The following is a 14,288-nucleotide window of genomic DNA, read 5'->3' as shown; positions in this document are numbered from 1 at the left end:
CACATGTCCTTATATGCTCTGATACCCACGCCATCTGAGAGTAGGTGTTGAACCCAAGGGCCAGCCTTGAGGAGCCTTTTCCTTCCCGTTGATGCCATCTGCAAGGGCCCCTAACTTGCAAGCTGAACAAATGACAGGAAAGAAAGAAAGCCTGCTATTCCATGTGCAGAAAGGAAAGAAAGAAAGCGTTTCATTAAACACAGACGAGAAAAGAATTTTATGAAATATATGGAAAGGAGGAAAGAAACACTTTATATGTAGAAAGAAAAGAAAGAATTTCATTAAATACATATAGAGAAAAGAATTTTATGAACTACATGGAAAGAAAAAAAGGCAGAAAGAAAGAAAGAAAGAAATATTTTATTCCATATAGAGAAAGAAAAGAATGAAAGTATTTCATGAAATACATACAGAGAAAAGAATTTTATGAAATACATGGAAAGAAAGAAAGAAGGAAAGAAGGAAGGAAGGAAGGAAGGAAGGAAAGAAAGAAAGAAAGAAAGAAGGAAATAAAGAAACATTTTATTTCAAAAGTAGAAAGAAAAGAAAGAAAGTATTTCATGAAATACATACAGAGAAAAGAATTTTATGGAATACATGGAAAGAAGGAAGGAAAGAAAGAAGGAAGGAAGGAAGGAAAGAAAGAAAAAGAAAGGAAGAAAGAAAGAAAGAAGGAAAGAAACATTTTATTTCATATGTAGAAAGAAAAGAATGAAAATGTTTCATGAAATACATACAGAGAAAAGAATTTTATGAAATACATGGAAAGAAGGAAGGAAAGAAAGAAAGAAGGAAGGAAAGAAAGAAAGAAAAGAAACATTTTATTTCATATGTAGAAAGAAAAGAATGAAAGTGTTTCATGAAATACATACAGAGAAAAGAATTTTATGAAATACATGGAAAGAAGGAAGGAAAGAAAGAAGGAAGGAAGGAAAGAAAGAAAGAAAGAAAGAAAGATTTTATTCCATATGTAGAAAGAAAAGAATGAAAGCATTTCATGAAATACATAGTGAGAAAAGAACTTTATGAACTCCATGGAAAGAAAGAACGCATTTTATGAAATACTTCTAACGTTGGGAGCATGGTGCTAAGTCTGGAGATAGGAATATTAAAAATAAAACCAGGCAGACCACAAAGCCTCCCAAGGCCCGTCCAAGCAACCTCCTTCCAGCCTAGAGATCACATCTGTCTGTGACCTGTTCTTCGAGTCTTCATCGCTCTTTTCCGATCCATTTCCTGACCTTGTCCTCCTTCTGCCCCATCTCCCTTCCCCAATACCCCTCCCCGCTGCCGTTCCCCACCCCCCCCCCCAGCCATGGTCCCTGCCTAGCTTCTCAGAAATACTGTCTTGTCTTGTCTGTTGGGCCTGGCTGCCAAGATCCCATCCTGGATTTCCTTTGGAGGGAGGGTATGGAAGGGAACGCTCTTCCGGTCTTGGAAAAAGTGATCCCTTCTCTCTGGGAGGCCACGCCTGACCCACCAGAAGGGCCTTGACCTTGGCAGTGGTGGGGCCGGCATAGCGAGGCTGGGTTCTGGGGGTGGAGAGATGGGGAGAGGAAACGCTTGGGGATGGATGGGGGGCGTGGCAGGCAGGGGAGAAGCAGCCTTCTGGCTTAGGGTTCCACAGCCAGGGCTGAGCCCCGCGAAGGAGACCAGAGATGCATGTTTACAACAGTAGTGGACGATATATGGTGGGCTAGTCTGCAGTCTAGACTGAATGCTGGGAAAAGAAGACATCGCCATGGCTGGGCTGGGCGGGAAAGGCCACCTGGCTTGGGTGGGCCTTGGAGAGCCGGGAATCTTTGAGGGCTGGGGTGGGGAGCGGGATGGGGTAGTAAGGAGCAAGGAGATCAGCCTGACCGGGAGAGAGGGAGGTGGAGAGGCAGACCGAGAAAGACTGTTCTGGGGAGGTGGAGGGGGGATGGGGCAGTGGGGAAGGAGTCATGGGAGATAAAGTTGGACCCAATTAGAGAAGGCTTTGAAAGACTTGGACAGGAGATGAAACTTGATTCCCTAGGAAACAGGGAGCCTTTGATGGTTTTTGAGCAAAGGGAGTAGTAATGAAAGTTTGATCTGAGAAAGGTTCCAGTTCTCTTCCATCAGTTCTCATGTATCTTCCTCTATTCTTTGTGACCTTGGAGGGTGGGCCCAGGGTGCTTTAGGTCTTGCCCGGAGAGCTCAGTACAGTCCCCTCTGGTCCAAATGATCATTAGGGGGTCTACTTTTCCTGTGGCTCCCTCCTCCAATCCTCCCTTCATAGATGTTGGCCTGAAATAGGAGAAACCAGAAGAAACCTAACGCTAGGTTAGTTTTTATTCCTGGGTTTTTTATTTCCTTGCCTCTTGGGTAATTTTTTGAAAGAGGTGAGACCTGCGGGTGAATCCTACCTTTCATGCCTGTTTTGCTTTCTCCTTCACCGTGGGCTACCAGGGAAAGGATGTGGATGTTGGAGTGGGAGCTCCTGGCTCTCCGAATGACCCGTAGCAGTCATTTCCCTTCTCTGGGCCTCAGTTTCCCTAGCCTGTATAATGAGCGGTTTCGACCGGAGGAAACGAGGCCGAGGGAGCTGAAAAAGACCACACGTTTGTTTGGCAGAGGAGGGGGTCCCCTCAGAGCCCCCACTTGGGTGTTTCGTGGGATTTACTCAGGATCTCAGTCTTGTTCCTGCTTCGTTCTTGAATCCGCCCTCTGGGCTCACCTGCTGGAGGGACAGAGGCTTCTCTCCCATCCCCCCCCATTCCCAACTTCCCCATCCCTGCCCATCTCCAGGCCCCCTCCCCCCCAACACTGACTTTCGCTTGTTCTCTGTTTCAGAAATTGAGGCTAAGAAAGCTTGTGACTGGCTGCGAGCAGCGGGGTTTCCCCAGTATGCCCAGCTCTATGAAGGTAAGGGCTAACCCTCTGGGCACTCACTGGAGACCCCCTCCCTCCATCTCTGACTTCCCTCTGCTTGTGGTCCAGGGGGCTCCTGGGAAAGTGGCCCAACAAGTCCCTTCTCTCACGTAACTGAGCGGCAGAGGCTGAGCCCCGAGCTCTCCGCCGCCCACTGTGTGCAGGGGTGGAGGCCGGGGGCCCAGCGGCTGCTTCTGGAACTTTGGACGGGCCAAGGGCCCGGGCCGCCGAGCTCCCGGGCTCCGGGTATGATGTGCGGGCCCCAGCCCTCATCTCTGACCCGAGCTTCTGGGGCCACAAGAGGGTTTCCTCCCCGTGGAGCCTCCAGGGGGGAGAACTGACAGATGGTGCGGCCCGATTCCTGCCCTGAAACTCCGTAAGGAATTCCTAGAAGAGTAAGCGGACGCCGGGCCGGTTTGTCCGGAGGCTTGTCTGACCGCGGCAGAGTCTCTTGAGCCGGCTGGGGCACGGCTCTTCCCTTCTCTGGAGCTTCTGTAAAATACACGCCTTCTCCCCCGCTCCACACGTGTATCCACAGTTCTCAGGCGTCTGGCTCCAGACTCTGGCACAGTCTGTGGTCTGGGAGCCCTCCTCCCCAGGCCCTGAGTCTGCATTTGGGAATCCCCTTCCCCAGGTCTGACACAGCCTACATTTGGGATCCCCTTCCCCAGGATCTAGTAGAGTCTGTTTTCCGTGATTCCCCCCGACCCCCAACATTTCTGTGGTTTTCACCACACCCCCTTCCTGTCCCCCCAGATTCTCTCTTCCCTCTGGATATCACCTCTGTGAAGAAGGACCATGGCTTTTTGGACCAGGATTCCCTGCGTGCCCTCTGCCGGTAAGGCTGGCTAGAGAAAAGGCCCCAGGTCGCAAGGGGAAGACGCCTTCTGAGCTGAGGAGCTCTGATGGGGCCAGTGCTAATGTTGGGTTGGTGTCAGAAAGGGGATGCGTGTCTGAACGCTTTTTCCCTCTGCTCCTCTTTTGTAGGAGACTGATGACCCTCAACGCCTGCGCCTCGATGAAACTGGAGGTTCGCAGTCAGCGCAAAGCGGTGAGGCTAGGCCCCCGGCACAGGCCCATGGGGAAGGCGGGGAGTGCTGAGCGAATGTGCCATATGGGGATCCAGGTTGTGCGTGTGTGTGGGGGGGAGCAGTTCCCTCCTCCGGGTGGCCGGACGGCCTCTCCGAACGGGGCGGCGTCCGCGAGGATTTCGGGGGAAGAGGCCGGGGAGCCTCCGTGAGCCGCAACCAGGGCAGCTCACCCTCGATTGACCCTCCTGAGCAGATCTCGATTCATTTTTCAGAAGAGATCCATGACCCCTGCAGGGGCAGGGACTTGTCCAAGGTCACGCCACCGGTTGGTGGCAGTCAGTCAATCGACAACATTCATTGATTGCCCGCTGGGTGCCGGGCGCTTTGCATCAGGCCCGAAGCACCCAGGTCTCGTGACTTCTGTTACCTTTTGCAGTAAAACCCAGTAGTTATTTACTCAATGGAGTCTTGCCTCTCAGAGAAGCTATTTCCCAAGCTAGGACGGCCTCGTCCCCAGGCCGGACCACCGAGTCGACTCCTGGGATCCTCTGTCCCATTTCATTCTGTTTCCTTTCTTCTGGGGGTTTGTGGGGGTGTGAAGAGAGTTGGGGTCTCCCTGGAGTCTCCCAACTCCCTGGAGGGTGGCTGGCGGGGCTGGGATTGACCCATGAAGCCCATGGGCCCGAGCTGGGGACTCTGACTCTTGGGAATCTCGTGCAGAATGAAGACCCAGAGGAGGAAGACTTGTGCGCCATCAGCAACAATTGGACTTTCCAACGGGATAGTCGGCGCTGGTCCCGCCTGGGCTCTCCGGACCTGGTGGTGTCCCCCGGAGCGGGCCTGTGGGCGGCTTCCAGCCACGAGAGCATCCTCACCAACGTCAGCGCCGCATCCCAGGCCAGCCAGCCCGGCGATATGGCTCGGGACGCTCTGGCTATCGTGGTGTCGCCCCCTCCGGAGCCCCCAGATCAGGCCGGGGCCCAGCTCGAGTCGCCGACGTGGGCCCCCAGCCCCAGCTCCCTCCTCGGCCTGCCCCAGGAGGCGGACGGCCCCTCGGACAAGCCGAGGAAACGCCGTACCCGAAGCTTTCTCCGGCACCTCGACTCTCTGCGGAGGAGGGAGAAGCCGGGAAGCCCCGAGGCCAGGCCGGCCCCGGGGGAGCCCAACGCTGCCGCCAAGGCCGCCGCCCCCGATAAGCTCGGGAAGGCTTTCTCCTTCCACAGCCGCCGGAGCTTTCTCTCGGCCGGCTTCTACTCCTCCAAGAGCCAGGATCCAGACACAGAGACTGAGGGGGCCGGGGCTCGGGGCCCGGGGCCCGCGCCAGAGTCAAAGTGGCAGCAACAGCAGCACGGACGCTGGCAGGCCTGCTTGGTGCACGTGCCGGGGGACCACAAGCCGGGTACCTTCCCCCGATCTCTGTCCATCGAGAGCCTGTGCCCCAAGGAAGGGCGCCGCCTAGTGGACTGGCAGAAGCCGGGGAGCTGGGGCCCAGAGAAACGGCGGGGCTCGTGCAGCTCCATGGACAGCCGCCTCAGCGTCTACGACAACATACCCGAGATGGCGGGCAGGGGGGAGGAGCCGAGAGACTCGGAGCCCGAGGCCAACTGTGCCCAGCTGGACGACATCCTCCAGGACATGTGGGGCCTACAGAAACACGTGGAGCTCTGGTCCCAGGCCGTGTGCCCGGAAATGGGGCCGCCTCGTCAGGAAGAGGAGGATGAAGAAGAGGAGGAGGACACGGATTCGGTCGGAGAGCAGGCTTTCCCCTTTAGCCTGCACCTGGAAGAGGAGCACTCCATGTCTGACGTGGGGACGTCTGCCAGTGACTTCGACAGCACCGGAAACTCCCTGAACGAAACCGAGGAGACCGAGATACGAGAGCGCCGGGACTCCGGCGTGGGAGCTTCGCTTACCAGGCCCTGCAGGTGAGTTACCGAGGAAACGTGGCAACTGCTGATACAGGAGGTCACAACCCAGAATGCAGAGCTGGGACAGCTTTGGGACAGCCTTGGAACGGGGAATGGCAGTGGGGACGGGCCTCGGAACAGGGAAATGCAGAGCTGGGAGGGGCCTCACGGGGGATGTCATGTCCGAAGAGGAAGCGATCTTGTCCATTCCTTCGTTTTCTGGATGTGACAACCGAGACTGCTAAAGAAGTGACTGGCTCTATAGGCAGCCATTGGCAGTGGAGGTGCTACCCACGTGCCTTGGTTTTTTTTTTTTAATTAAAAGCTTTTTATTTTCAAAATTTAAATATGCCTAATTTTCAACATTCATCCCTACACCCCGTGTTCTCATTTTTTCTGGCCTTCCCTCCCCCCCTCCCCCAGTGGAGATGCCTTAGTTCTGTTAGCCAGAAACTCCTGACATGCAGGGCATCACTCCGGCACAGGAAGTAGAGGGAGCCCCCAACCCTCTTCCCCCGACCTTCCCTTCTCCCTCTCCCCCCGACCCACAAGAGCTTCCCAGGCCCACACAGACTCTGCATTCTCTCTCCCTGTGGCCTCCTTGTGGTGCTCTGTTGAGTGACCGTGGCAGGGACCGGGGCAGGGAGAGCCAGAGGGGGCCTTCCGGTGTGCACAGGCTTTCTCCCACACCCCAGGGAGCTCAAGCTGGGGCTAACTGAGCGGCCACGAGCAGCGGCCTCTGTTGCCCTCTAGTGGCCTCGGCCCAGATGCCTCTGCAGGCTCACTTGATGCCATTGGCTCACGGAGCGCATGGGAGTCGGTTGGAGTCTTTTGAGCCTAATTTTGCCAAAGCCTGGGAACCTGGGCCTGGAAATTATGAGTGGAAAGCAGGGAGTGAGTCTGTAGCACTTTTACCCTGTGGGAAAGTAGGGGCTGATCTCCCCATAGACGGGAGGCAGCGGGACAGGGAAAGAACACGGAATTTGGAGGTTAAAGAGCTGGGTTCAGATCCCAGCTTTATAATTTATGACTTGTCAGATCCCAGGTGGCGTGCCTCCCCTCCCTGGGTCTCAGTTTCCTCTTCTGTGAAATGGGGGAGTTAGACTTAAAAGGCCCCTGAGGTTTCAGGTCAACAGTAGGGTTCTCGGGATCTAGCCCGAACACTGTACGTGGGTCATTGACCTTTGACGTTAGGGACGACAAGCCGCCTTCTCTAGCCAGCTCTTCGGTGGCCCTGTGGGAGCCGATATCCCGCATTGGACAGGACCGATGAATGACCCCGGGAGATATTGAGGTGTTATTTAAGCAGATAGTGTGTGCGAGGCACTGGGGAGCCAAAGAAATCCAAGAGTAACAGCCCCGGTTGTGCCCCTAGATGAGCATGGTACGAATGGAAGCTGATTCCAGAGGACAGGTGCTATTGGAGGGAAATGGAGATGAGCAGTTCCCGAACCCCACTTTTCTCTCTCCCCACCAGGAAGCTCCGCTGGCACAGCTTCCAGAACTCCCACCGGCCCAGCCTCAACTCGGCTTCCCTTGAGCTCAACCGCCAGTCCGTGGCCCAGCTCAACCTGCTCCACAAGGGGTCCCTTCTACGGCTCACGGCCTTAATGGAGAAATACTCTGTGCCCCACAAGCAGACCTGGGCCTGGTGAGCAAGGGTGTTGCTGGGAGCCTTGGGGAGAGCCTCCGGTGAGGCAGACTATCGGGTGCGGGGGTATAGGCGCACCAGGGAGGTGTCTCGGGAAGGTGCGCAGCCCACGATGTGCTCCTGGGGAGGAAAGTGGGACTGAGTGTGCAAAATGGGCCCGAGCTGTGTCTAAGGCCCGAGCTGTGTCTAAGGCACGACCGAAGTGGTGTTAGCCCTCTTCGGGGAGAATCTGGCCGTGGGACATGGTTCCAGGCAGGTAGCTCCCGCCAGTTCCGGGCCTCGGCCTCGCCCGGGCTCTGAGCGTGGCCTCCCGCCCTTGACAGGTCAGTCCCCAAGTTCATGAAAAGGAGCAAGACTCCCAGCTATCAGGGCAAGAGCGTCTTCGGCGTGCCCCTCCTGATCCATATGCAGAGGACAGGCCAGCCTCTGCCTCAGAGCATCCAGCAGGCCATGCGCTATCTCCGGAGCCAGTGCCTGGACCAGGTGAGATGTGGGCCCCACGTCCCCCTCGGGCGCCATCTCCGAGCTTCGGCCTCCGGTCCGTCACCCAAGCTCGTTGCGTGCGAAGGGAGTTAGCCAAGTACAAGGGAAGAGGTTGCTCTTGGCCCCGGGGGCCCAGGCGGCAGAGCCACAGCCCCTCATTCTCCTACGATTGCCCCTTGCCCATAGCTTGGGATGCCCTTCCCTCTTCCTGCTTCTCAGGTCTAATCCCAGAATCCATTTTCTCCCCCACCCATATCCTCTCTGAGCTCATGGAAGGGTCCTTAGCCTCTGGCATCTGCCCCAGCCCACCCCAGGGCCGAACCTTCTGCACTTTGACCTCTGTGTCTTTGCCGGGCTCCTGCTGACCTCACACGGTCCCGTTTTGCTCACACGTTGCCCGATTTCATCACGTGTCTTTCGGTTCCCGTGTCCTTCTCTGCGATGACGTGGCTGGCCCGGGGCTCCCACCGGATCCCCAGCCGTAGGTTGAGGTGACCCCGTCGGCCCCGAAGGGGGACCGGTCATCTCGCTAGGAGCAGCTGAGGGAAGCGGGAGCCTGCCTGGAGCCGGGCGGCGGGGGAGCCCTCCCGCTGAGGGCGGGCCTCTTCACCGCTTTCTCCTCTCCTCTGGCTGGGCCAGGTGGGCATTTTCCGCAAGTCTGGAGTGAAGTCCCGGATCCAGACCCTGAGGCAGATGAACGAGGCCTCCCCGGAGCACGTGGTCTACGAAGGCCAGTCGGCCTACGACGTGGCGGACCTGCTGAAGCAGTACTTCCGAGACCTACCGGAGCCCATCTTCACCAGCAAGCTGACCACCACCTTCTTGCGCCTGTACCAGTGTGAGTGGGCTTGATCTACTGTTCGGGGAAGGGCCTCGGCCCCGAGGCTCGGCCTAGCGCTTGCCCTGTGCCCTCGGACTTGTCCATTCCCTCGCCTGGAGGATGAGGGTATAGTGTTGCTCTGACAGACGAGTCGTATAAATATGATCGGTCCCATTTCACAGCTAGAAAGACTCAAGCTCAGAGGAGAAGTGACTTGTCTAGGGTCCAATTTAAGTAGCGTGGCTCTAGGAGAGGGAGAATAAGCTGTAAAGATCCCATTTGATGGCTTCCAGACAGGGCGCTGCAGAGGAGCAGCCCACAGCTCCGATCTGCCCTTATAACTTTGGGCCTCTATTTCCTCATCCGAAAAGATTAGGGGTGTGGTATGATAGAAAGAGAGTGGGATTTGGAGCTAGAGCACCTTGGAGTCAGCTACTTATTCTCCCCAAGCCTCAGTTTCTTCCTCTGTAAAATGGGTGCAATTTGGATGTGGTAGCCTCTAAAGCCCTTCCAGGAGTGAATTCTGAGGGTCCTCCAGATCCACCTGTGCCCCATTAAAGGGCTTTGCAGGCAAAGGCTGGGGCGGGGCGGGGCAGGGGTGGGGGGGAAGGGTCGGGGAGGAGCAATGAAGGGAGGGAGGGCCTGGAGCGCAGGCCGGTGGATCTGGGGAGGGTCACTTGGTCCTTCTTCCCTATCCCAGCAGTTGTCCCAAAGGACCAGCAACTGTTGGCCGCCCAGGCAGCTGTGGTTCTGCTGCCTGATGAGAACCGAGAGGTGCTGCAGACCTTGCTTTACTTCCTGAGTGACATCGCTGCCGCTCAAGAAAACCAAATGACCGCCGGCAACCTGGCCGTGTGCCTGGCACCCTCCATCTTTCACCTCAACGTCTCAAAGGACAGCACTTCACCCAGGTTAGGGGTCGGGGCCGGGCCGGGCTACACGCTGGCGACCAGATGACGTGCGGCCGGCGGGGAGCACGGGGAGATGGTGGCGGGGCTGAGTGGATTAGGTCCTTCAGGGAAGAGTCGGGGGGCCCGGGCTTTGCTGGTCCGGTGAGAAGCAGGGGGATTCTGGGGCGGGCCGGATGGCAGGATTGCCAGAATTACTAGCTGGATGGGAGGGAGTGGGATTGGGTGGGTTGAGGAGAGGAGTGGAAATGAAGGTACTTGGACTTGGCCTTGTGGCCGAGGGACCTCGAACCTGACCTAGAAAGGAGACCCCACAAGGGGTCAGCCCGGCACCCATGCACAATACCTGGCTCTCTCGGCAGATCTGGGAGGAGGCGGAACTGCGAGCATCCCGGGGCAGGCCACCTGACGGTGTCCTTACCGAGGGATCTGGCTCAAAACCGGAGCCTCCTCATCCACAAAATGAGAATTTTGTAGAGCCCACGACTATTATTTATTTGTCCGTTTGCTCGTTTGCCTCCTCGTTTACATATTCGTTCCTCGGTTTTTCTCCGGCAGCCTTCTGACGGGGGAGATTCCCTTTTCCTCTGTCGATTGACGCCCCTTCCACAACTTTGGGTTGTAAAGTTGTCTTGGGGACAGTGGGGACTGACTTGCTCGGGATCGCATTGGAGCCCAAGGCCCCGGAGGGAAGATCGGCCCTCCCTCGTGCTGCGTCTGCTGCACTCGGCGCACGTCCATCCGTGTTTTTCGGAGCTGGGGGGTCAGGGCGGGGTCGGGCCGGGAACCTCAGCGGTTTTTCCTCCCGTCGTCTCCTCCAGAGTTATTCCCAGACGCGGCCAGTCGGGCAAGCCGGCCCCGAGAGACCTGAGCGAGAACATGGCTGCCACCCAGGGCCTGTCCCACATGATCACGGATTGCAAGAAGCTCTTTCAGGTGAGATGACAAAAGCAGCGCGCTTGGAATCGGAAGGGAAACGACGAACGGGGAGAAGGAATCTTCACGGAAAATTTGCTAAAGATCTGATATCTATAATGTAGAGGGAACGGATACGTCAGAACAAAAGCCATTCCCCAATAGAGAGATGGTCGTAGGGTGTTAACGAGCAGTGCTCCAAAGAGAGGCTCCTCCTCCCAAAGAGGGCGCGTCCCGCTCTCCGGACCGGGGACTCTTCCTCGGCTGTTTTGGTCCCACCCTGGTGGCCTTCTTCAGATTTCCCTTTTTTCCCGTGGGGCTCCCTTTCTTTTTTCCTTTCTGCACCCAACCGGGCCGCCAGAGAGGCTGGGGGATCCATTCGTGTTCTGGCCGTCCCCAGGTGCCCCAAGATATGATGCTGCAGCTGTGCAACTCCTACGTGGTGACCAAGCCCAACTCCCCTCCCCTGGCTCTGGCCGAGCTCCGGGACAAGCCCGGGGACTACCTGGAGGGGAGCGTGCAGAGCCTGCTGCAGGAGGCCTCCGAGCGATTCAAGGGCTGGCTCAACATGCCCGGACCCCAGCACACGGAGCTGGCCAGTAAGAAGGTCAGTGCGGCCGCGGTGTCAGCGGGGGCGGGGCTGTCCCCGGGGACCGGGCCGGGGCCCTTTCCCCAGCGCTCGGGTCAGCTCGGGGCTACCCCAACGGTGAGCCCGTACCTACGGCCCGAGGACACGATAATACCGAGGCCTGGGATGGAAAGTGGGCCTGCCCTTTCCATTTCACTGCCATGGGGAGCTCCTAGACAGGAAACTCAATCCACCTTCTCTGGAACTGTGCTCTCAAGGGATTGCCTGAGGCACTAGGAGGGTAAATGCGTGTCAAGGGCTTTAAGTTTGCAGATTCTCTCCTTTGCTTCATGCAACCCTATGAGGTGGATACCATTGTTATCCCCATTTCACAGATGGGAAATAGAGGCTGAGAGGGGTCAGTGACTTACTCAGGGTCCAAGGGAGGGCTCCTACTTGGGCCTTCCTTACTTCAAGTCCTTATGCTTTCTCCATTAGCCCTCAAGAAATAAAATAATAGGGCTATTCAAGAGTAGGTCATCAGGAACCAGAGAGCAGACGTCCCGTCTGCCCCCCCAACGGAACGTTACGGATACACGGGATCTCAGAGAGCGTCTAACTTTCTACCCAGTCAGGCTACAGGGGAGGAAGGACCCTAGGTCATACAAGTTAGGACGGAGGGTATCCTGAGGGGTCAGAGGTTGGGGGGTGGAGCAGGACAGGGGAAGAGAAAGGGCAGAGAAATGAGGTTTGAATTGACCCAGGAGAGGGGTGCTGTGAGGAATCGTGGGCCGCCCCGGGGGGCCAGCACCAGCGCGGTGACTCCTCCGAGTGTCCCACAGGTCCGGGATGGCCACCCCCTGCGCCTGTGGAAAGTGACCACGGAGGTGGCGGCTCCGCCCGTGGCGGTCCTGCATCGAGTGCTACGGGAAAGGGCCATGTGGGACGAGGACCTGCTGCGGGCTCACGTGCTGGAGTCCCTGGGCCCCGGGGTGGACGTCTACCACTACGTCACAGACAGCATGGCCCCTCAGCCCTCCCGAGACTTCGTGGTGCTCCGGTGAGCTTCCCGCCCATGAGCGGGGGTGGGGGGGTGGGGGGGGAACAGGCAGCGGGCCCTCCCCAGCCAGATTGCCCTTGGCTCACTTCTCTTTCCTCCCCCAGGATGTGGCGCTCAGACCTACCACGAGGGGGCTGTCTGCTTGTTTCTCAGTCTTTGGAGCCTGAGGAGCCAATTCCAGAGTCTGGGGTCCGAGCCATGCTGCTCACCTCTCAGTACCTCATCGAACCCTACGGCCCGGGGCACTCCCGCCTAATCCACATTTGCAGGGCCGACCTCCGGTAAGAATCCCATCTCTGGCTGAGATCCCCTGGCCCTGGGATCCTCCTGCTCCCCTCCCTGGCTCTGGGATCCTCCTGCTCCCCTCCCTGGCTCTGGGATCCTCCTGCTCCCCTCCCTGGCTCTGGGATCCTCCTGCTCCCCTCCCTGGCTCTGGGATCCTCCCACTCCCCTCCCTTCGTCTCCCTGGCCCTGGGATCCTCCAGCTCCTCTCCCTTCTTTCCCCCATCCCAGAACCTTTTCTCTCTTCTGTCTACGTGTCCCTAGATCCTTATTGGAGTCAAGGCTTCCCCTCAGTCCAGAACATCCTGAGGAGAAGCTGGGATGTTCTGCTTGCTCTGACTTGCTGCTTTTACTTCCCTAGGGGCCATTCTCCTGACTGGTATAACAAGGTGTTTGGGCATCTGTGCGCCATGGAGGTGGCGAGGATCCGAGATTCCTTCGCCACCATGCGGCCCATCCCTGAGACAAAGCTGTGAACAGGTGGGGCCAGGTGGGGCCCAGGGATGCTCTCGTTTGGGTCTTCCCGGCATAGCTAGCTGAAGAGAGCAAACACATGTGGCCCCTGAACTGGGCCTGCCGAGGGCCTCGCCACCCAGCGTGGCCTATGTGGCCCCCCCTTTCCTTTCCCTTACCCCTGCCCCCATCCCCATCCCCTGACTGCCTCATCTTGAGGTATAGAAAATGGATGGCCTGGAGCAACTCCTATTTACCAGCCAGAAAACCCCAAGCCCCAGTGAAGGAGCTCCTTCCCCTCCCAGAGAGAGAGAGAGAGAGAGAGAGAGAGAGAGAACTAGAGAGAGAGAGAGAGTGAGAAAAAGAGAGTGAGAGAGATAGAGAGAGAGGAAGAGAGAAAGTGACAGAGAGAGAGAGAGAGAGAAACAGAGCTTGCAGGGAGAGAAAGTGGGCAGGTCTGCTTTGACTGGCCTAGACTGGATCTGAACCAGTGTTAATGCCAGCTTCCAAGAGGCCCCCAAATGAGAGCCCCAGACTGGGAAAGGTTGGGGAGATCTTCTTGTGGCCCCCAAGAGACCAGCACCTCCCCTGCTGTGTGGAGGTTTCTCCCCCCAGTGAGCCCTTATCATCAGTGCCCGGACAAAGGGAGACCGAGTGGGATGTCGGGGTGTCTCCTAGTATGGAGCCAATCTATCGGAAAGCATGGCAGAGGGCGCTTTGTCCGGTGCTTGCCCGATATCCCTGACAAGCCCTCCGACCCCTGCTCGAGGGCTTCCCTCTCCCTCAGGCCCATGAGGCTGCCCATCAACTTCCCTTGGCACAATGCCGCTCGGTGGGAAGGTTTTCCTTGATATCAAGCTCAAATCGAGGGGCAGCATGGCAGGTAGGAAGTTGGGCTTTGGCGCCAGGAAAGCCTCGATTCCAGTCCTGCATCTAATCCGTCCTGACTTTGTGACCCTGGGCAAGTCCTTGACCTCTCACTGAGACTGGTGAGAATCTGCCCTGGTGGAGAGACTTCTCAACCGGAGGGACCTTCCCCTCTCCCAGTGACATCCCAGATCCAATCGCCTGGCCACCAGGCTGTTGATTTCCTCCTAGATGCAGTCTACATTAAGCGCCACTGGGTGACAGCGGCGCCGGGGCCGTGGCCCCAGTGGTATCGGCCGGCGGCCCATTCCGCTCGGCGGCGCATTCCGCTCGCCGCCCCAGTGGCTGCTAGAAGGCGACGGCCTTTACGTGCCGTCGCAAAAGCGGGAGGCGAATGAGAGCTCCCCGTGCCCCGGCCTCCGGCCTGCCCGGGCCCCCGTTTCGGCCGACC

At 57.4% G+C, this 14,288-nt stretch overlaps 1 protein-coding gene across 2 annotated transcripts in view; it reads left to right on the top strand.

Moving 5' to 3' along the window:
* The window catches only part of STARD8 (StAR related lipid transfer domain containing 8), a 69,474-nt gene extending 56,177 nt beyond the window's left edge, over window positions 1–13,297 (top strand). The window contains exons 2-14 of one of the 2 annotated variants that reach the window (XM_051968202.1): window positions 2,815–2,886; window positions 3,649–3,730; window positions 3,880–3,943; window positions 4,644–5,848; window positions 7,308–7,481; window positions 7,805–7,964; window positions 8,604–8,802; window positions 9,488–9,695; window positions 10,514–10,628; window positions 11,008–11,214; window positions 12,018–12,235; window positions 12,340–12,516; window positions 12,879–13,297. In XM_051968202.1, the coding sequence (XP_051824162.1) occupies window positions 3,887–3,943; window positions 4,644–5,848; window positions 7,308–7,481; window positions 7,805–7,964; window positions 8,604–8,802; window positions 9,488–9,695; window positions 10,514–10,628; window positions 11,008–11,214; window positions 12,018–12,235; window positions 12,340–12,516; window positions 12,879–12,993 (2,835 nt within the window). In that variant the 5' untranslated portion in view covers window positions 2,815–2,886; window positions 3,649–3,730; window positions 3,880–3,886 and the 3' untranslated portion in view covers window positions 12,994–13,297. Of the gene's footprint in view, window positions 1–2,814; window positions 2,887–3,648; window positions 3,731–3,879; window positions 3,944–4,643; window positions 5,849–7,307; window positions 7,482–7,804; window positions 7,965–8,603; window positions 8,803–9,484; window positions 9,696–10,513; window positions 10,629–11,007; window positions 11,215–12,017; window positions 12,236–12,339; window positions 12,517–12,878 lie in introns of both variants that reach the window. The other variant, XM_051968201.1, reaches the window with a different exon arrangement.
* The last annotated feature ends 991 nt before the right edge of the window (window positions 13,298–14,288 follow it).

This window comes from Antechinus flavipes, chromosome X, assembly GCF_016432865.1.
Source record: "Antechinus flavipes isolate AdamAnt ecotype Samford, QLD, Australia chromosome X, AdamAnt_v2, whole genome shotgun sequence".
NCBI lineage: Eukaryota > Metazoa > Chordata > Mammalia > Dasyuromorphia > Dasyuridae > Antechinus > Antechinus flavipes.
The sequence above is the reverse complement of the archived record's forward strand: the minus strand, read 5'-3'. Positions and strand labels throughout refer to the sequence as shown.